This window comes from Saimiri boliviensis, chromosome 8 (genome assembly GCF_048565385.1).
Source record: "Saimiri boliviensis isolate mSaiBol1 chromosome 8, mSaiBol1.pri, whole genome shotgun sequence".
NCBI lineage: Eukaryota > Metazoa > Chordata > Mammalia > Primates > Cebidae > Saimiri > Saimiri boliviensis.
Genome location: NC_133456.1, coordinates 12,460,578 through 12,485,204, shown reverse-complemented (window position 1 = coordinate 12,485,204; position 24,627 = coordinate 12,460,578). Strand labels below are relative to the sequence as shown.

General features: G+C 47.1%; 3 protein-coding genes across 4 annotated transcripts in view; 1 reads left to right on the top strand and 2 right to left on the bottom strand.

The window, feature by feature from the left end:
• Window positions 1-5,002, top strand: part of IHO1 (interactor of HORMAD1 1) — a 53,239-nt gene extending 48,237 nt beyond the window's left edge. Inside the window, exons 7-8 of the mRNA XM_039477451.2 lie at window positions 2,688-2,791; window positions 3,126-5,002. Coding sequence (XP_039333385.1) covers window positions 2,688-2,791; window positions 3,126-4,292 — 1,271 coding nt within the window. The 3' untranslated portion in view covers window positions 4,293-5,002. The remainder of the gene's footprint in view (window positions 1-2,687; window positions 2,792-3,125) is intronic.
• Window positions 5,003-5,071: 69 nt separating this feature from the next.
• C8H3orf62 (chromosome 8 C3orf62 homolog) lies at window positions 5,072-20,228 on the bottom strand. The gene is made up of 3 exons (XM_003936668.3): window positions 19,587-20,228; window positions 17,845-17,936; window positions 5,072-14,562 (listed from the first exon to the last, which is right to left on the bottom strand). The coding sequence occupies exons 1-3, from the start codon at window positions 20,030-20,032 to the stop codon at window positions 14,297-14,299; spliced, it is 804 nt and encodes a 267-aa protein (XP_003936717.1). The 5' UTR covers window positions 20,033-20,228; the 3' UTR covers window positions 5,072-14,296.
• Window positions 20,229-20,749: 521 nt separating this feature from the next.
• USP4 (ubiquitin specific peptidase 4) overlaps window positions 20,750-24,627 on the bottom strand; it is a 72,055-nt gene continuing 68,177 nt past the window's right edge. For both annotated transcript variants that reach the window (XM_039477106.2, XM_039477107.2), the window contains 2 exons: window positions 21,984-22,072; window positions 20,750-21,620 (listed from right to left, as the gene is read on the bottom strand). In XM_039477106.2, the coding sequence (XP_039333040.1) occupies window positions 21,462-21,620; window positions 21,984-22,072 (248 nt within the window). In that variant the 3' untranslated portion in view covers window positions 20,750-21,461. The remainder of the gene's footprint in view (window positions 21,621-21,983; window positions 22,073-24,627) is intronic.

The following is a 24,627-nucleotide window of genomic DNA, read 5'->3' as shown; positions in this document are numbered from 1 at the left end:
GAGGTGGGCAGATTGCCTGAGGTCAGGAGTTCAAGACCAGCCTGGCCGATATAATGAAACCCAATCTCTACTAAAAATACGAAAATTAGCCGGGCGTGGTAGAAGGCACCTGTAATCCCAGATACTTAGGAAGCTGAGTCCAGAGAATTGCCTGAACACAATTGAACAGGATGTGGAGGTTGCAGTGGGCTGAGATTATGCCATTGCACTCCAGCCTGGGCGACAACAAGGAGACTCTTATCTTAAAAAAAAAAAAAAAAAAAAAAAATTAGAAAGTTAAGAGGTATTTTCTTTCAATAGAAGTATTGCCAACAGTTTCTTTTCCCATTGTTATTGCTAAAAGTTGCAATTTTAAGTACTCTATCACTAATTTAAAACAACTATGGCTGGGCGCAGTGGCTCACGCCTATAATCCCAGCACTCTGGGAGTCTGAGGCAGGTGGATCACTAGGTCAGGAGTTCGAGACCAGCCTGCCCAACATGGAGAAACCCCCTCTCTACTAAAAATACAAATTAGCTGGGCATGGTGGTGCATGCCTGTAATCCCAGCTACTCAGGAGGCTGAGGCAGGAGAATCACTTCATCTTTTTTTTTTTGAGATGGAGTCTTGCTCTGTCACCAGGCTGACGTGCGTGGCACAATCTCAGCTCACCACAACCTCTGCCTCCCGGGTTCAAGTAATTCTCCTGCCTCAACCTCCTGAGTAGCTGGGACTACAGGTGCGCACCATGACACCCAGCTAATTTTTATATTTTTAGTAGAGACAGGGGTTTCACCATGTTGGCCAGGATGGTCTTAATCTCTTGACCTCATGATCCGCCCTCCTTGGCCTCCCAAAGTGCTGGAATTACAGGCGTTAACCACTGAGCCCAGCCATTTTTTGAGACGAAGTCTCGCTCTGTCACCCAGGCTGGAGCGCAATGGCATTAGTTCAACTTGCTGCAACCTCCACCTCCCAGGTTGAAGCAATTCTTGTACCTCAGCCTCTCAAATAGGCAGCCACCACCATGCATGGCTCATTTTTGTATTTTTAGTAGAGATGGGTTTTTACCACATTGGCCAGGCTGGTCTCAAACCCCTGACTTCAGGTGATCTGCCCACCTCAGCTTCCCAAAGGCATGAGCCACCATGTCCAGCTAGCTTTGTCTTGATAACTGTTATATCTATAGGGCCTGGCATATAGTATATGCTTATTAAACATTCATTGAATAAATATCAAAGCATCTTAATATGACCTATAGCCTAGCAAGAGTATGGCAATAAATTGCAACACAATGTGTCATTAAATTGCTCTGTGTGTGTGTGTGTGTGTGTGTATGTGTATAGAATCTTTGTGTGCAAAAGAGGGAAATCAATCAGTCCTGATGTAGTTAGCACTCAGGTCCCCAAGTCTATTTGGGTCCAAGAGTAAGTACGGGATAAATAAGTGGAAGGCAACAAATGATTGCAGGGAACATACACAGTACTACCAGCAGAGAGAAGTAACACCCAAGCTGGGTGGGAAATGGTGTTTTCTGAGGAGGTGACTGCTGAAAGTAGAAGGAAGACTAGGAATTAGCTGGACCAAGGTCCTGATTAGGGGGACGGGTAGGATGACAGGGACAGAAGCGGGGTACTTGAAGCTAAGACTTTGCACAAAGGCCAATGGTGAGAGAAAAGAGAGTCCAGAGACATGGAGAGGAGGATAAATGGGTAAAGGGAAGAGCCCAGATTAGATTTTGTTCAGTGGCCATTGGGGTGCCATTGAAAGTTTCAGTGGGCCAGCATAGTGCCTCATGCCTGTAATCACACGCAGCACTTTGGGGGGCGGAGGCAGGCGGATCACCTGAGGTCAGAAGTTCAAGATCAGCCTGGCCAACATGATGAAACCCCATCTCTACTAAAGATACAAAAATTGGCAAGTGCAGTGGCTCACACCTGTAATCCCAGCACTTTGGGAGGCAGAGGCAGGCAGATCACCTGAGGTCAGGAGTTCGAGAACAGCCTGGCCAACATGGTGAAACCCCATCTCTACTAAAAATTTAAAAAATGAGCTGGGTGTGGTGGCATGCACCTATAGTCCCAGCTACTCAGGAGGCTGAGGTAGGAGAATCGTTTGAACCTGGGAGGCGGAGGTTGTGGTGAGCTGAGAGCGCGCTACTACACTCCAGCCTGGGTGACAGAGTGAAACTCCATCTCAAAAAAAAAAAAAAAAAAAAAAAATTAGCCAGACATGATGGTGCACACCTGTAATCCCAGCTACTCAGGAGCTGAGGCAGGGGAATCACTCAAACCTGGGAGGTGGAGGTTGCTGTGAGCTGAGATTGTGCCACTGCACGCCAGTCTGGGCGACAGAGCGAGACTCCGTCTCAAAAAAAAAAAAGTTTCAATGAAGGTTTCAGAGGGGGCATGATGACACCTCCATTCTACAAAGTTCACGCTGATGACAGGGCCAAGAAGGAAGGCCATGGTGGTTTGTGCTATTGTCTGGGCAACTGATTCTTAGGGCTCCCAGCAGGTGCTGAGGTTAGATCTGCCCAGCCAGGATCTTGTCAAGGAGGGAGGGAAGGAGAGTCTGGAGGAACTACTCTGGTCTGCATTCAGCTCCTCCCTTTTCACTACTGTGGTACTGTGGTTCTGTGGTTTGGGCAGATGGGACATACCATACATAGTCTTCAGGAGGTGAATTGTCATTGTTTTGTATTTAGTACAAGAGACTATGCAGGCCCAGAATGACCTGGTGTTTGAGGCAGTGCAGGACAGAGGCAACATGGAGCAGGCCATCCTTGAGATGAAGAAAAGATTTGAAGCGGTAAGTATTTATTTTCCTTAAGTGTGTTTTGGGCATTGTAACTAGACTCAGAGAGAAACCTTTAAAGTTGCAAACTTTCAGCCAAGACAAGAGGCCAGCACAGGCCACTTGGTAACAGGCCAACATATAGGCTAGCTTCCTTCCCCAAGGTTTCTTGGCATGATGTGGGCCCCAGGGGTTCAACTCCAGAGTGTAGTTGTGCTTACCCTGGGAGGTTCCCTGAAAGGAGCAAGCTTTGGTTCTACTGGCACATCCACTGGTCTGTTTTCATGTTTTATTGTGCTTTCTGACTTGCATTGTCCATTACTCTCTTTGTCATTGCCTCTCACCCCAGAGACAAGCAGAGTTCATAGAAATGAAGTCCAACCTCAAGCACCTTGAAGTTTTAGTTGCTCAGCAGAGTAAGGAACTCCAGCAGCTGTGTGAGCAACTAGGCCAGCTGAATGTGCCCAGTGTCCTAGCAGAGCTGAAGAGATTGATCTCAGTGCCTCTAGTACCTGGGCATGTGAAAGACAGTGCTTCTCAAACATCGCCACCTTTGGCCCAGAGCATCAATCTCACCGGGCAGGAAAAACACACCTCTGAGGAACCAGTTTTATGGCAGGCCCAGGCCCTCCCTGCTGCATGGAATCCTAGTATGGGCTCCCTACAGCCTGGAGAATTTGGTGTCTGGGGTGAAGGAGCAAAGAATGATGCTCTCCAAGAAGAGGCTGCACTGCCAGCATTTGGATCCCATGAAAGAAATAAGCACGTAAAGGACAAGGCAGTGCAGACTAACTGCAAGAACTGGGCTATTACTGAAACAGGTGCCAAGAACCATGGTTTCAGCATCCCAGGCCATAAGGTTTCTAGTAACAGGGACCTGGTTTCCCAAGGAGCCTCACAGCTCACATCCCTGGAGATAAACAGCGTTTTAACCAGCACTAAGAATGCCTGCCAAAAATATCAAGCCCAAAGTATGTTTTTGTGTGACCTATGCCCATGTGAACAGCTGGTGACTAAACAGAAAGATAGGACTGTAGAAATGAGGGGGAAAGGCAAGAAGCGGCAGCCCAGGAAGGCCCACAGGGCCCACAGAGGCAAGCTCCTAGCCAGGAAGCAAAAACAAATCCCAAACCAGACCTGTACATTCAATTCCAAATATCAGAGTCCTCAGCCTGCAGTTTCTGACCCACAAAGTCCCCTCCTCAGGCAGCAGGAACCCCTTGCTCAGTCTCTGCATCTGCAGTATCCCAGGAGCCCTAGAAAATCAGTCTGCCCTATTCTGGGAGGAACAGTCATGCTCAATAAGACAACAAGGGCAGTTCAGAGAAGACACTTACAGCTCAGCAGGTGCTCTTCCCAAGACAACAGGCTACTTTCCAGCAGTCCCCAAGGGGACCACCAGATGAGCTGGTTCAGGGACCTCAATCTTGGATGTTCAGAGGCCCCTCTATGCAAGGAGACAGGGAATAATTTGCTCTATGACCTGGGTTTTGATAGCAGTGATGATGGCTTCTGACCAGCCCACAGTTGGTTTATTGGTCTCAGCTAGAAAGACAAATTGCAGAACATTTGGTCTGGCCAACAACAGAAAGTTCCTGAAGCCTGCCAAGGACCCTCAGGGTCAGAGGCCCTGCTGAGGAGGGGTCACTGGGTAGCAGGGGCAAGGGAAGGTCCAGCACTCTGGGTACCAGGTGCTGCCCATGACAAGGACATAGGGTTAAGTGCATCCTTATTTATTGGAATGAAATATAAAAATGGTGGTGATAAGAGCTGAGGCAACAGCCTGGTGGTGGGGCATCTGGAGGAGGGTGCTTGTACTTGGCGAAAGGCAGACAGGCTTCCTTATGGAATATTGTGTAGCAGAAGGGCTCTCAAAAAACTGTAGCTGTAGCAGCATGACTCCAAACAACATTTTTGGGTCTTTAAAATATTCCCTACACATAAACCAATACATTTTCAGGCCTTGGGATTTTTTTTTTCTCTCTTATTTTTAGCCACTTATGCTGCCAGAATGTTTGCATTTTTTGATCAGTAGACATATTACAGGACACCCTAAATCTTCCTGTGAACAGAGAAAGAGAGAAAGAGTGATAAGGCTGCCAGTGAAAGAGGTGACATGCACTAACAAATGTCCAGAGCATCACTGCTCACAAGCCATTTTTCTTCCTGGCTGCTTTTTCCCTTGTTCTGTTTTTCAAGCACTCTTAAAACTATTAATAGTGCAGACCTTGTATTATTCCTGAAGAGCAGTGGGCTTATATGGGACTTTGGGTTTCCATTTATATCTTGCTGAAGTTGTTTGTTGTTAGTTGTTTTTTTTTTTTTTTTTTTTTGAGACGAAGTTTGTTAGCCCACCCAGGCTGGGGTGCAATGGCGTGATCTCGGCTGACTGCAACTTCAGTCTCCTGGGTTCCAGCAATACTCCTGCCTCAGTCTTCTGAGTAGCTGAGATTATAGGCACCTGCCACCATACCCGGCTAATTTTTGTATTTTTAATAGAGACAGAGTTTCATCATGTTGGCCAGGCTGGTCTTGAACTCCTGCCCTCAGGTCATCCACTCACCTTGGCCTCCCACAGTGCTGGGATTACAGGCGTGAGGCACCATGCCCAGCCTATTTTAAAAAGTTATTTTTTCAGTTTTGGTAACATATATATATATTTTTGTAATCAAAAATAAAGATAAAACATTTAAAAACATATATACGGATATATATGTGTGTGTGTGTGTGTGTGTGTGTGTGTATTTTTTTTTTTTTACCCCAAGATGCAGTCTTGCTTTGTCACCCAGGCTGGAGTGCAGTGGTGCTATCTAAGCTCACTGCAACATCTGCCTCCCCAATTCAAGCAATTCTTCTGCCTCAGTCTCCCAAGTAGCTGGGATTACAGGTGTCTGCCAACACACCCAGCTAATTTTTGTATTTTTAGTAGAGATGGAGTTTCACCATGTTGGCCACGCCAGTCTCGAACTCCTGACCTCGTGATCCAGCTGCCTCTGCCTCCCAAAGTGCTGGGATTATAGGCGTGAGCCATTGCTCCCGACCTATTTTTTCTTTCAAGTTTATCAAACTTATCTCTCAGTTTAATATTTTAAGTTTACCTAAGAAATCAAATAGAAGCCACGCACAGTGGTTCACACTTGTAATCCCAGCACCTGGGGAGGCTGACTCAGCAGGACTGCTTGAGGCCAGGAGCTCAGACCAACCTGGGCAACATGGTGAGACACCATCTCTACCAAAAAAAAAAAAAAAAAAAATCAGCTAGACGTGGCAGTGTGTACCTGTGGTCTCAGCTACTTGGGAGGCTGAGATGAGAGGGTCACTGCAGCCCAGGAATTTGAGGTTACAGTGAGCTATGTCTGTGCCACTGCACTCCAGCCTGAGTAACAGACCAAGACCCTGTCTCTTAAAAACAAAAATCAGATACATACCATCTTTTTAATTCCTAAAGCTCTCACAAGATGAGTTTGAATAAACACCACCCATTCAAACTAGTTTTTCCTTTTCCTATATTATATGAAGGTGAAGATCCTCATGGGATGGATAGTTTCCAGAATTTGCCCATTTCCAAGCCAGTACTGTAGCTGACTTTGGGGCCACTGAGTGGACCACTGTAGAAAGCTATGATTCTTGTTTTTTATTTTTTACATTATTTTCATGGATGTGTGTCCCATCGAAGTCTCATTATGGAGGATTTTCCAGACCAAGGGCTTCCTGTGGCCTGTAGGGAGCCATGGGCAAGCACAGCAAACCTCTCTGAGGCCAAGGAAGTTCATGTATGAGCTGTACACGAGGCTGCCCTAGCCCCTTCTCTCCCTTCGGTCCTCACTGGGTGTCTTCTCACCCTGCCCTCTGCCACCTCCACTGCCTTCCCTGCTGGATTTCATTGCTTGTGCAAGGAAGATATGGAAGGAGTCCAGCCACACAATGGGTTATTTCTAGCCTTTCATAGACTGACTAAATGCCGGAGGGGTCTGTATCTAGAAATCTTTTATTACTCTAAGTTGAACAGTTTAATGATTAGACATTTGAATTCAGACTTGAGACTCCATTAGTATTTATGACTTTGGCCTTCTTATTGAGAACTGTGTCCAACTTTGAAATGCCAAAGCAGGACCCTTTGTTCTTTGATCCTGCTGTGAGTTAAGAAATTCTGTATTTCTTCAGAAGTATTTCATTTAGTGTAATGAAGTCAAGGGTCAGAGTGACTCAGTGTTCCATGAGTTAAGCGTCTTTGTAGAATGAACAGTAAACTTATCTCCTAATAAGACTGGGTTAATTTAAATTACACTGCCCGTCTCTGGTGATAGTCGGAAAAGGATGTTGTTTCTTAATTTATTCCTAAGGCTTAAAAAAAAAATTAACTGCCGGGCGCGGTGGCTCAAGCCTGTAATCCCAGCACTTTGGGAGGCCGAGGCGGGTGGATCACGAGGTCGAGAGATCGAGACCATCCTGGTCAACATGGTGAAACCCCGTCTCTACTAAAAGTGCAAAAAATTAGCTGGGCATGGTGGCGCGTGCCTGTAATCCCAGCTACTCAGGAGGCTGAGGCAGGAGAATTGCCTGAGCCCAGGAGGCGGAGGTTGCGGTGAGCCGAGATCGCGCCACTGCACTCCAGCCTGGGTAACAAGGGCGAAACTCCGTGTCAAAAAAAAAAAAAAAAAAAAATTAACTACTGTGTTCCTGCCAGATTTGGTGAGGGTGACACAGCCCAAGCATGTCCCTGGGGCAATCAACGTTTTTGGCTCTTCAGATGCTCCTGGAGCTGTATGTGGCTACTCAGGGGCAGATGTGGTAGGACGTCTATGGACCTGGGGCCCAAAAAGCTACCCAGGGCCTTCTCCCTCTGATACAACTCCAGCTACAGCCCAAAGGATGGAAATTAAGCTGACTACAGTACCAAACTGTCTCCACATTTACGTGTATCAATGTATTTATTATTATTTTTTGAGATGGTGTTTCACTCTTGCGGCCCAGGCTGGAGTGCGATGGTGCAATCTCAGCTCACTGCAAACTCCACCTCCTGGGTTCAAGTGATTCTCCTGCTGCAGTCTCTCAGTAATCTCACCTGGGATTACAGGTGCCCACCACCACACTGGTTAATTTTTGCATTTTTAATAGAGATAGGGTTTCACCATGTTGGCCAGGATGGTCTCAATCTCTTGACCTCGTGATCCACCCGCCTCGGCCTCCAAAAGTGCTGGGATTATAGGCATGAGCCACTGTGCCTGGCCTTTTTTTGCTTTGACAGAGAGTCTGATTTTGCCACCCAGGCTAGGGTGCAATGGCATGATCTCAGCTCACCTCTGCCTCCTGCGTTCAAGTGATTCTCCTGCTTCAGCCTCCCGAGTAGCTGGAATTATAGGTGTGCACCACCATGCCTAGCTAATTTTTGTATTTTTAGTAGAGATGGGGTTTCACCATGTTGACCAGGCTGGTGTCGAATTCCTGACCTCAGGTGATCTGCCCACCTCAGCCTCCCAAAGTGCTGGGATTACAGGTGTAAGCCATTGTGCCTGGTCACACCCGGCTAATTTTTATATTTTTTGTAGGGATGGGATTTCACCATGTTGCCCAGGCTGGTCTTCAACCCCTGGGCTCAAGCCATCCGCCCATCTCAGCCTCTCAAAGTGCTGGGATTACAGGAATGAGTGAGTTTATGCCAGGCCTGAGGCCAAAACTCTTCCTCAAATCAGGCAATTTCCGGACAGCGTAGAACACGGACTCCTTCCCTACTACTGCTGGGATCCATTTTCAAATAGATTTCCTGAGTAAACCTTTGTTCACTCTAAATATTTAGTTGGAACCTAAAATATTAATGTTCTCCCACACTTTCCCAGGAGAATGCAAATAGCCTTAGCCACAGTTCGTCTCAAGATGACAGAGCCTTTTCTTTTTTTAAAGTTTTTTATTTAAAAAATTTAAATATAGGCTAAGCATAGTGGCTCATGCCTGTAATCCCAAAACTTTGGGAGGCTGAGGCAGATGGTTTGTTTAAGTTCAGGAGTTCCAGACCTCATCTTTACAAAAAATACAGAAATTAGCCAAGTGTGGTGGCAGGTGCCTATAATCCCAGCTACCTGGGAGGCTGAGGCAGAAAAACCATTCCAACCCAGGAGGCAGAGATTGTAGTGAGGTGACATCATGCCACTGCACGCACTTCAGCCTGGGCAACAGAGTGAGACCCTGACACACACACACACACAATTTAAAAATAAAGATGGTGTCTTCCTGTTTCCCAGACTGATCTCAAACTGCTGCGCTCAAGCAATCCTCTCACTGTGGCCTCCCAAAGTGCAGGGATTACAGGTTTGAGCCACTGCACCTGGCCCAGAGCCTTTTCAATAATTATCTATAATCAGATGTATTGGCTTCCTAAGGCCTCCCATGGTTTGCATGACTCATTGGTCTTTGCTACAACATTAAAACATCTTGTGGCTCAATCAGAAGTACCACTCTAAGGCTGGGTGCAGTGGCTCATGCCATAATATCAGCACTTTGGGAGGCTGAGCAAGGCTCCCTCTCAAAAAAAAAAAAAGTATCACTCTGGGCTGGGCACAGTGGCTCACGCCTGTAATCCCAGCACTTTGGGAGGCCAAGGTGGGAGGATCACTTGAGGTCAGGAGTTCAAAACCAGCCTGGCCAACATGGTGAAACCCATCTCTGCTAAAAATACAAAAATTAGCTGGGTATAATAGTGGGCACCTGTAATCCCAGCTACTTGGGAGGCTGAGGCAGAAGAATCACTTAAACCCAGGAGACGGAGGTTGCAGTGAACCGAGATCTCACCACTGCACCTCAGCCCGGGTGAGAGAGACTCCGTCTCCAAAAAAAAAAAAAAAAAGAAAAAGTAAAATTTTGAAACCAGGTGAGCCCCTGGTCTAGCCATTGCAGGAGAGAGACTGGCCTGAGCTAGGTCCCTTTTACAAATCTTCTTCATCCACTTTTGAACACTGACAACTCAAAATTTCACCAGGTGGCAGAATGGTGTTACTCTAGCACCACATTCCTGAGTGAAAATGTGGGGGACACAGGACCCTAGGTTGTCTGTCTCCTTCCTCCTGGTCTCCTGATGCTGTTGGAATCATCCCTGGGATTGAAAGTTGGTGTGGGGTGGGCCCAGGAGAATGCCAAGGAATCAGGGCAGGTGTGCCAGGAGTTGGCTCCCCTATCCTAAGAGGGAGGGAATAGTAGAGGGATGGGTAAGGGGAGCCCTGAACTCTGGAGATGAGAAGGTAGGTCCCCATGACCAATTGTGGTGACTTGAGCCTTAGTGACAGAGGTGTGCTAACCTAAGTGTTCCCAGAGCTCAAGTGGCAAGAGTTCAGAATCTAGAATCAGATCCACGTAGCTACACAGGCAGTGATACCTGTAAGTGTGGGGAACACAGGAATCCTTATGAACTGAGGGCAGGGTCATCATTTCCAGCCTGCAGCCAGACGTCTTGAACTGCCCCTTTGGAAGAATTGCTGCTTTTCTCCCAGGCCTCAGCTGTGACTCTGTGCTCCCTGCTGAACTTCACTCCACCATTCACTTATCTCTCTCCTTGTTCCTGCCATTTCTTCTCAGCCTTCCCCTCCAGCTCAAAAATCTCTTCCTTCTAGAAGCATCTAAAGACCAGCTCCTCGCTTAAGTATTGTTACAAAGTTTCTCATCAGTTGGCTTACAACCCTGGTTTCAAGTGGCTTTGGCATGAACACTGGTGGGATGCAGCTATGGATCCTGGAAACCTATTGTCATAGGGTTGAATGGGTCCAGCTTCTCATATGCCTTGTGCTATGGCATGAATTTGTAGTTTGTGACTAGCAAGTTCCAACGCTATTTATTTTTGAAGCTGTCTTGTTTCTATTTTGATTCTGGTAATCCAAATTGCGGTTTGGTGTTTCCACGGAAACAATTCAGTGAATTGTTTGGCTTGCCAAGATGAACTGTTGGGAGAGAACTGAATGATGTAAAACATTTTAAGGTCAACTATCGAGTCTCCCTAAGAAGGCTTTGGTCCTAGCTCCTCGCAAACCTAAGGAAGTTTTATTAAAATTCTGGGCCTCTGTTCCCCCTACAACTAAATTCCTGGAGAAGAGCTCCCTAAACCTGTTCTAAGCAAATGAGCATGCATCTGCCCACTGCCTAGACACAGATGACGAAGGCGGGAAGTTCTTGTGTACCTCAGGGAACCCGAGATGCAGAGACAGTAGTCTATGTCACAGGGAAATAAGGAGGCCTATGTGTCCACTCCCTACTAATCTGGCACTGGCATGGAGAGGCTCAGGGCTTACCTGCTTGACTGTACAGCTACACTTCTACAGTGAGGAAAAGTTCCACATTCAAGGATTCCAGGATGAATTGCCTGTTTGACAAATCTGAATTTTTACGTAAAGGCTTTGCTTAAGCAAAGGCATACCTGCCTCTCGAGCCAGAGCCTGTACTCTCCCTTCTTCTCTACCCCCACCCTGTGCTGGGCCCTCATTCCCAAGTCTCTACTCCAGGTAGGAAAAAAAAATTCATTTCAAAGTCTTCTAGAGTTAGGGATAGATCCCCATTTATTTACTTATTTTTTTGAGACAGAGTCTTGCTCTATCGCCCAGGCTGGAGTGCAGTGGCACAATCTCAGCTCACTGCAACCTCCACCTCCTGGGTTCAAGCGATTCTCCTGCCTCAGCCTCCTGAGTAGCTAGGACTATAGGCATGCACCACGATGCTGGCTAATGTTTGTAATTTTAGTAGAGATGGGGTTTCACCATGTTGGCCAGGTTGGTCTCAAACTTGTGACCTCAAGTGATCCACCCACCTTGGCTTCCCAAAGTGCTGGGATTATAGGTGTGAGCCACCAAGCCTGGCTAGAACCCCATTTAATACAACCACTTCTGCAAAGCCCCACCTGGTAGGGGCCAGGCCCTGACCAGTAAACCAGTGAACTAACTGAGCTCCTGAGAAACAGCTCTTTCAGACCTAGACAATCCAGCTTCTGCAGATCCAGCTCCCCCCAAAAATGGTTGCCCCGAGTCACAGTCCTTCCAAGCCCTCCTGTTGTGGCACTAGGCTCCACTCCAGAAACTGAAGGTCGAGTTTGGACAGGTACCTGGCGAAGAATGTCTGTGGCTAGTTGACTGGAGATAAGTGTTTTTAAACTGCTTTTGTTAGCCAGGAGTGGTGGTGCATGCCTGTAATCCCAGCTACTTGGGAGGCTGAGGCAGGAGAATGGCTTGAACCCGGAAGGTGCAGGTTGTGATGAGCTGAGATCGCGCCATTACACTCCATCCTGGGCAACAAGAGCAAAACTCCATCTCAGAAAAAAAAAAAAAAAAAAGAGTGCCATCCACAGCTCTATGAGTAAGTAAGTAATTAAAATGCTGTTTCTGAAATGTGGGATCCTGGCTCACTGGAACCTCCATCTCCTGGGTTCAAGCAATTCTCCTGCCTTAGCCTCCTGCGTAGCTGTGACTACATGTACATGCCATGACACCTGGATAATTTTTCTATTTTTAGTAGAGATGGGGTTTTGCCACGTTGGCAAGGCTGCTCTCAAACTCCTGACTTCAAGTGATCCGCCTGCCTTGACCTACCGAAGTGTTGGGATTATAGGCACCCGGCCACCTTGACAGTCTTGAGTTCTGGCAGGTATCCTGTAGAATGTCCCTCAGGTCTGAATTTGTCTGACATTTGCCTCACGATCATATACTGGGAATTTGGATTTTTGGTAGGAATACCAGAAGTGATGCACCCCTCTCAGGACATCACTTGGTTAGGTGTTTGCCAGGCTTCCCCACTATAAGTTTGTGACTTTTCCTACTTTAGTCATGGGAAGAATCACTAAGTCTAGTTCATCTTCAAAGGGTGGTAATAAGGTGGGAAATATGAGAGGGACAGGAATTAAGCTCCATTTCATCTATAGGAGAGTATGCATCCACATATGTATTCTTTGGAAGGCACTGTTTTGAGACCTGTTTTTCTGAGTATCAAGTTAGCCTGACATTTCTCCATCCAGAGAGCCTATTCTTCACCTGAGCAGGGGCAGTCAAGCATGCTGTGAGCACTTCTCATTTGCTTCCATTCTTCTTGCTCAGGGAGAAGAAATTGGCCTCTGACTCCAAAGGCTGTGAATGCTTATTGAGCATGCTACCTCCTGCAGGGACTGAGTGGTAGGCGGCCTGGAAGGAGCCTTTAGTTAGCCTTGAACTCTACTACTGTACCAGACAGGGCAGTGGCAGTGACCATAACTGGTTGGGAACCAGGCCATGCCCACTGGGGAGTCACATCCAATCAAGTGGCCAGGGTCTAACCATGCCATAGTTCTTGAGGCACCAGCGGTGCTAGGACAAGCTCTGCTAAGGAGTGGGTGTGTAGCCTCCACCTGCGAGCCCAAGAAATCACTAGACCTGTGGTAAGGGGTGTTGCTGGCTGGGAAGCCTGCTCTGTGCCAGAGTCACTGGCCTAAAAGATCGCCTGTTGGGCAGGCACTCAGCTGTTAGCCCTTTCTCCCCAGCTTTTGGTTTGCTCAGGCATTAGTGCTTATAAACAGCCCTGGCTAGTCCAAAGGTAGTGAGTTATCTCAATTGACTATTCACAGTTATGGATCTAACTCCTTGTTCTACTCTTTCCCCACTTCTTATACTAAACTTCACTAGTCTTTAAAAACTAAACAAAAAACAGCCTTTTGCCAGCTCTGCCTCACCCCTATATTCCTTCCTCTCTTCTAGCTCAGGAGGTGGGCACTTCTCTGAGATTTGGTTTCTTTTTTTTGTCTGAGACAGGGTCTCACTCTGTCACCCATGCTGAAGTATAGTGGTACGATCTCAGCTCACTGCAACCTGGCCTCAAGTGATCCCCCCAGCCTCAGCCACCTAAGTAGCTAGGACTACAGGTACAAACCACCGTGCCCAGTTAAATTATTATCATTTTTGAGACGGAGTCTTGCTCTGTCACCCAGGCTGAAGTGCAATGGTGCAATCTTGGCTCACTGCAACCTCCGCCTCCTGGGTTCAAGCAATTCTCCTGCCTCAGCCTCCTGAGTACCTGGGACTATAGGTACAAGCCACCACTCCTGGCTAATTTTTGTATTTTTAGTGGAGATGGGATTTCGCCATGTTGGCCAGGCTGGTCTGGAACTCCTGACCTCAAGTGATCCACCTGCCTTGGCCTCCCAAAGTGCTGGGATTATAGGGGTGAGCCACTGTACCCGGCCACTCCTGTATTTTTTAGGAGCCCACGGAAAAGAACACCAAGAGACACAGCAGAGGCCCACAACCCACACCTACCCTGGATACTGGGTATACTGAACATCAATCAAAAAAACACATTCAAGATGTCAAGTAAAAAAATAATAGTAATAGGAAACACTTCAAAGAAATAGAATTCAAAAAACTGGTCTCACAGCTTAAAAAGGGACACAACTGGGAGTTAAAAACTGTCTGGTAATTCAGGTGCTGCCAACATTTTGAGAAATGTGGCCCCTAATGGCCATTGTGACTGCTTCTGCTCAGGCTCAAGGGCCGCCTCCTGCTGTAAGGCTTAGATCAACTGTCCTTACTCAAATTGATATTTAAAAGAGGTCATCACATTGTAGTCCTCTTCCAAGTCCAGAACAGTCTCAATGATATTATGATCATCAAAAGCCTGTTTGAGGCTGCCAGGGTCAGTATCTGAGGCCTTCTGAGGACTCTTGTCCACGAGCAGGGCCCACGCTTCCTCCTTGAAGGATGAATCTTGACAATGACCATACACGTGGTTCAATTCGTTTTCAAATTCTATTTTTCCAGCCAATTCTTCAATAGTTCGGATGCTTGTATGGTCTTAAAAATAAGAACATTCAGCTTTACAATTCCAGTGGAAGGTTTCTGAAGACATTTCAGGCACAAGTTAAAAACCATTAATGGGTTGTCATTCTTCAGGGATTGTGAAAAAGCAGACATTTCTGCCCCAGGGCAGGTAAGTGGCTGGACTGCCAAATTAAGGTAGGTTTGGTTTCCTCCTTTCAGGCCCAAGCATTTATGGAGTTCCAACTATATGCCAGTCCCCAAGAAAGGTATACGTGGGAGGATACCGAAATGTACCTGGTTGGCAAGGCGCGGTGGCTCATGCCTATAATCCTAGCACTTTGGGAGGCTGAGGCAGGCGATCATGAGGTCAGGAGATAGAGACCATCCTGGCGAACGTGGTGAAACCCTGTCTCTACTAATGCAAAAAACTAGCCGGGCATGGTGGTGTGGGCCTGTAGTCCCAGCTACTGAGGAGGCTGAGGCAGGTTAATCACATGAACCTTGGAGGCTGAGGTTGCAGTAAGCCAAGATTGCGCCACTGTACTCCAGCCTGGAGACAGAGCGAGATTCCGTATCAAAAAAAAAAGAAAAAGAGAAGGAAATGTACATGGTTGTGCTGGTTCTCAGGGATGACAAGACACAATGTGAAAAAAACAAAACAAAACAAGGTCTTTAAGGTAACCAAAATGTTCCTAGCCAAAAGTGGTGGTATGTACCTGCAGTCCCAGCAACTTGGGAGGCTGAGGTAGAGGAATCACTTGCAGCCAGGAGTTTTGAGACCAGCCTAGGCAACAGAGTGAGACCCTGTCTCAAAAAAAAAAAAAAAAAAAAAAAATGCTCCCTGATGTTGGTGAAGGCCAAAGAAGATGGTGGGTAGAGGCAGTAATGATTTCAGTTCACCTCCTGGGGCTACTGGAGCAGGCCACTGAAGTCATAGGCTGGCAGGGGTTTTACTTTGTGGCCCAGGATGAGTACCTATCTTCACCAGGCCTCCTTTTCCTCCCTCATAACCTGGAGACCTTTCAAAAACAACTTTCAGGCAGCACCCAAGGCTATACAGCTCTTTACTAGGAGCTGTTTGTCCACTATGCAGTATGAGTTGTTTAAAAACAGGGCACTCTGGCATGGTAAGCCTGTAAAAACAGGGCACATTGGCTGGTAAGCCCCACCACTTTGCTGAGGCAGGAAGATCACTTGAGACCAGGAGTTCAAGACCAGCCTGGGTAACAAAGCAAGACCTTGTCTCTATTTATAAAAAACACTACTACTAATAATAAAAAGACAAAATAAATTAAAAAAAATAGAGCACATATAGTACACATATAGAACATACAGGTTTCTTTTTTTTTTTTTTGAGACGGAGTTTCGCTCTTGTTACCCAGGCTGGAGTGCAATGGCGCCATCTCGGCTCACCGCAACCTCCGCCTCCTGGGTTCAGGCAATTCTCCTGCCTCAGCCTCCTGAGTAGCTGGGATCACAGGCACGTGCCACCATGCCCAGCTAATTTTTTGTATTTTTAGTAGATACGGGGTTTCACCATGTTGACCAGGATGGTCTCGATCTCTTGACCTCGTGATCCACCTGCCTCAGCCTCCCAAAGTGCTGGGATTACAGGTGTGAGCCACCGCGCCCGGCCTAGAACATACAGATTTCTATGTAGAAAAAAAAGTCTGACAGGATATATGCTATACTATATTAACAGTGGTTATCTCTGGGTGGTAAAATTATAGGAAAGCTTTTGGCTTCTAATTTTTCTCCAATTTTTTTTCTTTTTAAATTGAGACAGAGTCTCGTTCTCATTCCGTCACCCAGGCTGGAGTGCAGTGATGCAATCTCAGCTCACTGCAACCTCTGCCTCCTGGGTTCAAGCAATTCTCATGCCTCACCCATCCAAGTGGCTGGGATTACAGGCATGCACCACCATGCCTGGCTAATTTTTTGTGTTTTTAGTAGAGAAGTTTGACCATGTTGCCCGGGCTGGTCTTGAGCTCCTGACAAGTGATCTGCCCACCTCAGCCTCCAAAATGCTAGGATTAAAGATGTGAGCCACTGCGCCCAGCCTTTTTCTCCCGATCTTCAATTACCTACCCCCGCTAGACTACTCTCCTCTTTTTTGCTTTGTCCAGTCTCCTAAAAAATCTAAGCTCAATCACCATGTCCTAGTGGTCACCATCCCTTGCCTTCAGGGACTCAGTGTATCTAGACATTTATGAAATGACCTGATTGATATACCACCTCACTAGATGATCAGTTGTATGGGGGAAGGGAAAGGATTTGTTTTGTTTGTTTGTATGTTTGTTTTTTCATTTTAGGTTTTGGGGTACATGGAGAAAAGATTGGTTAACATTCAGTTCTCAATGCAGAGTATGCTGTGAGCAACACAAATCAATCAAATAAAAATATAAGGCTCATGCCTGTAATCCCAGCACTGTGAGGCCACAATGAGCGCATCACTTGAGCCCAGGAGTTCCAAGACCAGCCTGGACAAAATAGCAAAACCCTGTCACTACAAAAAATACAAAAATTAGCCAGGCATGGTGGTGTGCATCTGTAGTACTACTATAGTACTATGGCAACTTGGGAGGCTGAGCTGAGAGGATCATTTGAGCCCAGGGAGGTTGAGGCTGCAGTGAACTGGGATCACGCCACTGCACTACAGCCTAGGTGACATAATGAGACTCTGTCTCTTCCTGCACAAAGTGGTGGTGGTGGTTTTATTATTATTATTATTTTTGAGATGGGGTATTGCATTGTTGCCCAGGCTGCAGTACAGTGTGGTTATAGCTTGAACTCCTGGGCTCAAGTGATCCTTCTACCTCAGCCTCCCTAGTAGTTGGGATTATAGGCACACACCACTGTGCCCAGCTAATTAAAAATTGTTTTAGGCCGGGCGCGGTGGCTCAAGCCTGTAATCCCAGCACTTTGGGAGGCCGAGGCGGGTGGATCACGAGGTCAAGAGATCGAGACCATCCTGGTCAACATGGTGAAACCCTGTCTCTACCAATGGTGCAAAAAATTAGCTGAGCATGGTGGTGCGTGCCTGTAATCCCAGCTACTCTGGAGGCTGAGGCAGGAGAATTGCCTGAACCCAGGAGGCGGAGGTTGCGGTGAGCCAAGATCGCGCCATTGCACTCCAGCCTGGGTAACAAGAGCGAAACTCCGTCTCAAAAAAAAAAATTGTTTTAGAGACAGATCTCGCTATGGTACCCAAGCTAGAAGAAAGTATTTCTTAAATCTGAGATATCTGTTGACTCAGGGACCCATGTGAAGGACCTATCTTCCCAAGGAGAGGATGGACTGACCCTCTATACTCACCAATCATATCAAGCACATCCTCTGTGACCTCTTGGCTAGAATTGTTGAGTGGCATGTTTGAGTCAGCCTTCAAATCTCTCTCCATATCTTTCCTGTAGGCCCCAGGTGGGGGAGGGGGGAGAAAAGGTGGGGAATTAGATTCTCTTTCAAGAAAATATTGAAAGGAAACTCAGTTTTAGATAATCTCAAAGACAGAAACTTAATGGTGACCTTGTCATTTATGCTTCAATTAAAGGACAATCAGAAACTGCCACATGAGTGGAGAAATTGACGAACAGCATTATCATAATGACTCATGAGCATCACGGGCTGTATTAATTTTTTTTTTTTTTTTTTTTTTTTAGAGACAGGGTTTTGCCATGTTGCCAAGGCTGGTCTCAAACTCTTGGGTTCAAGCCACCTCAGCCACCAAAGTGCTGGGATTACAGGCATGCATAAGCCACCTCACCTAGCCTGCATTTTTTTTGTTTAAAATGGAGTCTTGCTCTGTTGCCCAGGCTGGAGTGCTGTGGCAAGATCTCAGTTCACTGCATCCTCTGCCTCCTGGATTCAAGCAATTCTCCTGCCTCAGCCTCCTGAGTAGCTGGGATTACAGGCATGCACCACCGCGCTTGGCTAATATTTGTATTGTTAGTAGAGATGGGGTTTCACCAGGTCCCAGCTGGTCTCAAACTCCTGACCTCAAGTGATCCACCCACCTCCGCCTCTTAAAGTGCTCAGATTACAGGCATGAGTCAGCCACCGCACCCTGCAAGGCCTGCCCTATTTATGAGTACTAATATAAATACTTGTGGAGTTGAAAGAAAAAAAAATTTGTGGCGTCAAACCAGTTAAATGGGCTCTTTATTCCTTGCCTATGAAGCAGTCAAGATGGCAGAACTTTTGAAGTTTCATCTCATATGTTCATTCCTTCTCCAAGTCAAGGTGCCTGGAAGCAGGCAATTTCAAATTACTTGGGAGAAGAAAGTCTACAGGAGATCTAGTGATGGTCCAAAAACCTCTGGGGTTAGAGTGGGGAGCAGAGGCAAGGATGAAGCCAGTAAGAAGGGCTCAGCTTTCAATTCCTCCTCTCAGTAACATGGGCAAAGGAGGGTACCAAAGGCCCCAGTGTCCAGGTTCAAACACAGGAGTTAAGATGGAATTAAGACTTTTGTTGGCCGGGCGCGGTGGCTCAAGCCTGTAATCCCAGCACTTTGGGAGGCCGAGGCGGGTGGATCACGAGGTCAAGAGATCGAGACCATCCTGGTCAACATGGTGAAACCCCGTCTCTACTAAAAATACAAAAAATTAGCTGGGCATGGTGGCTCGTGCCTGTAATCCCAGCTACTCAGGAGGCTGAGGCAGGAGAATTGCCTGAACCCAGGAGGCGGAGGTTGCAATAGGCCGAGATCGCGCCATTGCACTCCAGCCTGGGTAACAAGAGCAAAAACTTAAAAAATAAGGTCATTTTAAAAACCAGATTATTTTATATCCACTACCCCTTTGGGTACTGCAACGTGGTTTCCATGACTGGTTTGACATCAGCGATTGACAACTAGCCCCTCACCTGGGACACATACACAAAATATAACTGTTTCCTAGGCCAGATTCTGAAGAATGTCTATAAACTCCCCAAATATAGTCACAGAGCTGCCAAGAGGAGGCAAGAGCACTGTCATGAACTAAATCTAGGATCTTCAACCATTTTTGCAGAAACAAGAATCCCCTAATTGCAGCTGTTAAGCTATCAAAATTAGAATCACCTGAAACTGTCTTTTCTCCAGCTTGTCCCCTCTCCTGCGGTTTTCCGAAACTCACTCTCAGGTGCCAAAATGGAGGAATGCATCAATCCATTTTCCTTGCTGGTCAGAGGTTTTCTCTCAGGGCACAGAGCGTGTGGTTTTGCATTTACCCGGACACGGTTTGGTGCAAAGGCAGGGTTCTCATTCTCAGGAGCACAGGAGACAGCAGCAAAAGGAGCAGCAGAGGAGCAAGCTGCCAGAGGATGTCTTCTGCAGAGAAGCCTGTGCACGGGCAGCGAGAAGGAAAGCGGAGCGGGGCCCAGCTCCAGCCTCTGCTGGCCTGTGCACTCCTGGGAATTACTGACTCCTTCAAAGGCCCGGTCAATGGCTGCAGTCAGTTCCTTTCTGCATCTTCTTAGTTTTTCAGACATTTCTCCTAAAAGCGACCATGTCTTTATGTAATGCATTGGAAATGCACAGGGCAACACAAGAATGACGTTACAAATGAGGCTGTAAACCACCCCGAAATGGCCACGACTTCCTGGAGCTTGGACCTGGCTATAGCAGGACTCACAACCCTCCGGCTTTCCTCTTGGAGTAAGCGGTTCTCGGCTCTCGCGGAGGAACCCGCGATCTGCCAGAAGCTCTAAAGACGTCCCGCCCCGCCCCGCCCCGCCCCGCCTCGCCTTCCCTCCCCTCCCACAGCTTCCCAGCCCGCCCCGCCACGGCCTACCACCCCACCGCGGCTCCACCCCGCAACTCGCCGCCTGTCCTCGGACAGGTCGGCAGACGAGTCCTTGTCCTCACCCGCAGCGCAGCGACGCCGACCCTGCCAACGGTCATCGCACGCGCGCGCCCAGACAGGCCCCGAACACCCACGGGTCAGGTTAAAGGTCAAACAGAAAAGCCCAGACCCGTACATCCGGTTAAGGTCTGGTGGCCCCACACGCAGCGGCTGGGCCCCCATTGGGAGTGGGGACGGGACTTTCGGACTGAGGGCCCCCGGGAGGAGTCTTGGCAGGGTTGAGGAAAGAGCCCGGGCTGTAAAGTTATCTTCGTAACAGCAAAATGTATTGCTACTCTAAATCCGCATGAACTGGAGCCCTTTCCAGGCTAACAGCTCCCACAAAGGTTTCTGTTCTCACGCCAACATGTAAACGAGTGACTGACACAGCACCGGGCAGTTTTATGTACTGACTTCCTTTAAGTGTTATCTAATAAAAGTTTCACACAGTATTTAACTGTCTTAATTCATCTAGGATAGCGGGGGTCAACAGAACTGCTGGGTTCCACAGGAAGTTGAGGGGCCAGAGACCCCCAACACTAAATAGCTTCATTTCTTTAGCAAGGAGAAAGCTGGAAATTACAAGATGACTCAAAGGAGAAATGGGCTTCAGTGGCTAACTTTCACAAAATTATAAACCCGTATCTGTGCACATAGCAAGGGAGAGAGGGCAGTTTACTTGAGGCTTGGGTTACTGTGAGCAGACTACTTAGGTGACCAGTATCGGCACCAGAACCAGAAATCCCGGAGCTCAGGGCAGCCCTGCAGGTGGGGTGGGTCTCCAAGATCCTCCATACTTAGTGCCTGTGTTCCTCTCCATTCTTTCGGATCCATCAGACATACTCCATTGTGTACCCCCATCCCACCCCACTTCTCAGCTTCACAGGTTTCACAGAAATTTCTCACCACCTGTTTAAAAAGAAAAATAATTCAGCCTCTTGACATAGCCTCTTCTAAGCAAAGTCTTTTTTTTTTTTTTTTCTTCTGCTCATAAAAGAAGGGCATTTCTTCATTGGTTTTTAAACGAAACACTAGCAGTCTGTAGAGTGCCAAAGATGTTCTTCTGGGGGATTACGCTGGTGCTGCAGGGTGGCAGGATCGTGGAGTCGGCATCAGTTGGTGTCCATGCTGCAAGCCTCCTCATCCCCTAAGCCCTGCTGAGAGCCGCTTCGTCGTGTCCCTCCATCAGAGGAACCAGAACTGCTGAGTGAAGGTGTCTTATAAAATTCATCATCTCGACGCTGGTAAAACAGCACATAAGCTGCTTTAGTCTAAAAGACAAGAGGGGAAAGACCATTCACTGGTTGGAAAAATCACCCATTTTCCCCAGCTTTTCTCTACTGTCCAGAACCTTCAAGATCTGCCATATCCAACACAGAGGAGACCCTTCCACCTAAGGATGGCTGCCCTGCCCCTGCCAGGGAGCAGGGAATGGAAGGAGCCCTGTGCAAAGAACTCTGACGAGGGCTGAGCTTCTCATTTACAATGGTCCCTGAAGGAATGGCAGCCAGCTCCGTCATACCTAGCTCTCACTGTCACATCAGGATGATGAAATAACCAACTAGCCTGAGAGAGGCCCTTCCCAGCTTTAATCCATGAAGACAAGGAAGAACCACATATCATGGCCTACTCACCACGATCTGATCCTCAGAGGCCAACGACACGTTGCTATCATCAAAGTAATACCATTTCCCATTCAGTTTGTTCTTCGCATATGCAGTGTCTGCCAAGTCAACAAAGAAAATGCTCTAGCACTCTCCAGAGGATTAATCAGGCTAGCTTATTAGGCTTGCACTAAATAAACACAAAAATCCCCAAAACAAAACTCCTGAAATTAAAAATAGTTTACAGTGTGTGTCTCAACAACCAAAAGACAACTCACCTTCTTTTCTAATCTGTTCCTTCTCAAAAAGGATCTAAAGGTTAAAAATGGAGCTGTCAGGGACCAAGGTTTTAAACTATAATTTTGGGAAACTAATCCAAAAAATAGAGCTGTTCAGTGCCAATCTTCAGGATGGCTATGTGCAATAATCCAGAGCCAGGGAACCCATAAAAGGAGCTGAAACTTCTAAGATTTAAGCATAAGCAAAACAACAGCTCTCACAAGGGCATGCCAAGTCAATCTCCCCCACTTCGTCTAGGCAGGTGGCTACTAACATCAGGAGAATGCTTAGTGCCTCTGGAGCCTGCAGAATAATCCCAGTTACGGGAACATTGGGTGTCTGGGTTTGCAGAGCTGGGATGTAAACAATATGCCTTAAAAATTTATCTTTCTCAGCCGGGCGCGGTGGCTCAAGCCTGTAATCCCAGCACTTTGGGAGGCTGAGGCGGGTGGATCACGAGGTCAAGAGATCGAGACCATCCTGGTCAAAATGGTGAAACCCCGTCTCTACTAAAAATACAAAAAAAAAATTAGCTGGGCATGGTGGCGCGTGCCTGTAATCCCAGCTACTCAGGAGGCTGAGGCAGGAGAATTGCCTGAACCCAGGAGGCGGAGGTTGCGGTGAGCCGAGATCGCGCCATTGCACTCCCGCCTGGGTGACAAGAGCGATACTCCGCCTCAAAAAAAAAAAAAAAAAAAAAAAAAAAAAAAAAAAAATTTATCTTTCTCTAAAACTGGGTCCAGAGTCTGTGGTTGGGTAACAGTTTCCCACAATAATTCAAGCATTTCCCATAGGCAATGCTTCCTGTCTTGATTTTACACTATTCCCAGGTAGGATGTGTTTATTACAGCAATCCCAGCCCAGTTCCTACTCCATCCAGACTTTCAGAAACTACAGAATCCAACGGAGATCGGATTTCCAGTGTCAACTTACTGTGTGGCTTTAGGTTAAGGTGTTGAACACTTCAGCCTCAGTTTCCTCATCATAGCGCTGACTGCACAAAGTGGTGGTGAGGAACATGGGGAAGGGCAACAGAGAAGGTGCCCAGGCTTCGCACAATAGCAGCAATGGAAGGAGCCCTGTGGTGGCTTTCAATCGAAGTTCTCACTGTAGGTCCAATGTGGACCCTCACACAACCAGCCTAACCTCATGGATGAGAAAACTGAGGATGAGAAACTTGCCCAAATGGTATGTTTGTGTGCAAAAATTAGCAATTAAAAATGAACAGAGGCTGGGTGCGGTGACTCACACCTGTAAACCCAGTACTTTGAGAGGCCAAGGCAGGGTGAATCGCTTGAGCCCAGGAGTTTAAGACCAGCCTGGGCAACATGGCAAAACCCCGTCTACTAAAAATACAAAAATTAGCTGGGTATGGTGGCGTGTGCCTGTAATCTCAGCTACTCAGGAGGCTGAGGCAGGAGAATCCTTGAACCTGGGAGGTGGAGGTTGCAGTGAGCCAAGATCGTGTCACTGCCCTCCAGCCTGTGTGACAGAGTGGGGAAAAAAAAAAAAAAAAAAGCAAACCTTATAGAAATTTTGCAAAAAAACTGGAGCAAAGAGGAAAAAAGTAAAATTAACATTTTGGTGTCTCTCCTTCCAGGCTCATATCCCTTGGCCCATCAGAGTTTCTTTGCCTGTTGGTTAATTACAGTTGTGATAATATGTCTTGTAAGGATATAATTTTGTGTTTTTGTTTTTGTTTTTTTTTTGAGACAGAGTTTTGCTCTGTTGCCCAGGATGAAGTGCAGTGGCACAACCTTGGCTCACTGCAACCTCTGCCTCCTGGGTTCAAGCAATTCTCCTGCCTCAACCTCCCAAGTAGCTGGGACTACAGCTGCACGCCACAACGCCCAGCTAATTTTTGTGTTTTTTTTTTTTTTAGTAGAGACAGGGTTTCACCATATTGTTCAGGCTGGTCTTGAACTCCTGACCTTGTGATCTGCCCACCTCAGCCTCCCAAAGTGCTGGGATTACAGGCATGAGCCACCGAGGCCGTTTTTCATATAACATACCATGAGCATTTCACTAGCTTAGTACTAATTTAATTTTTATTTATTTTTTATCTTTTTAAGATAGGTCTTGCTCTGTTGCCCAGACTGGAGGGCAGTGGCACAATCATGGCTCACTGCGGCCTCAATCTTCCAGACTCAATGGATCCAGCAGCCTCAGTCTCTCAAGCAGATGGGACTACAGGAGTGCTACCACATCTGGCTAACTTTTTTTTTTTTTTTTAAGAGACAGAATCTTGCGTTGTTGGCCAGGCTGGTCTTGAACTCTTGGTCCCAACTGATTCTCCCACTCTGGCCTCCCAGCATGTTAAGATTACAGGCGTGAGCCACCATGCCTGGCCTAATTTTATTTTATTTTATTATTTATTTTATTTTTTGAGGTGGAG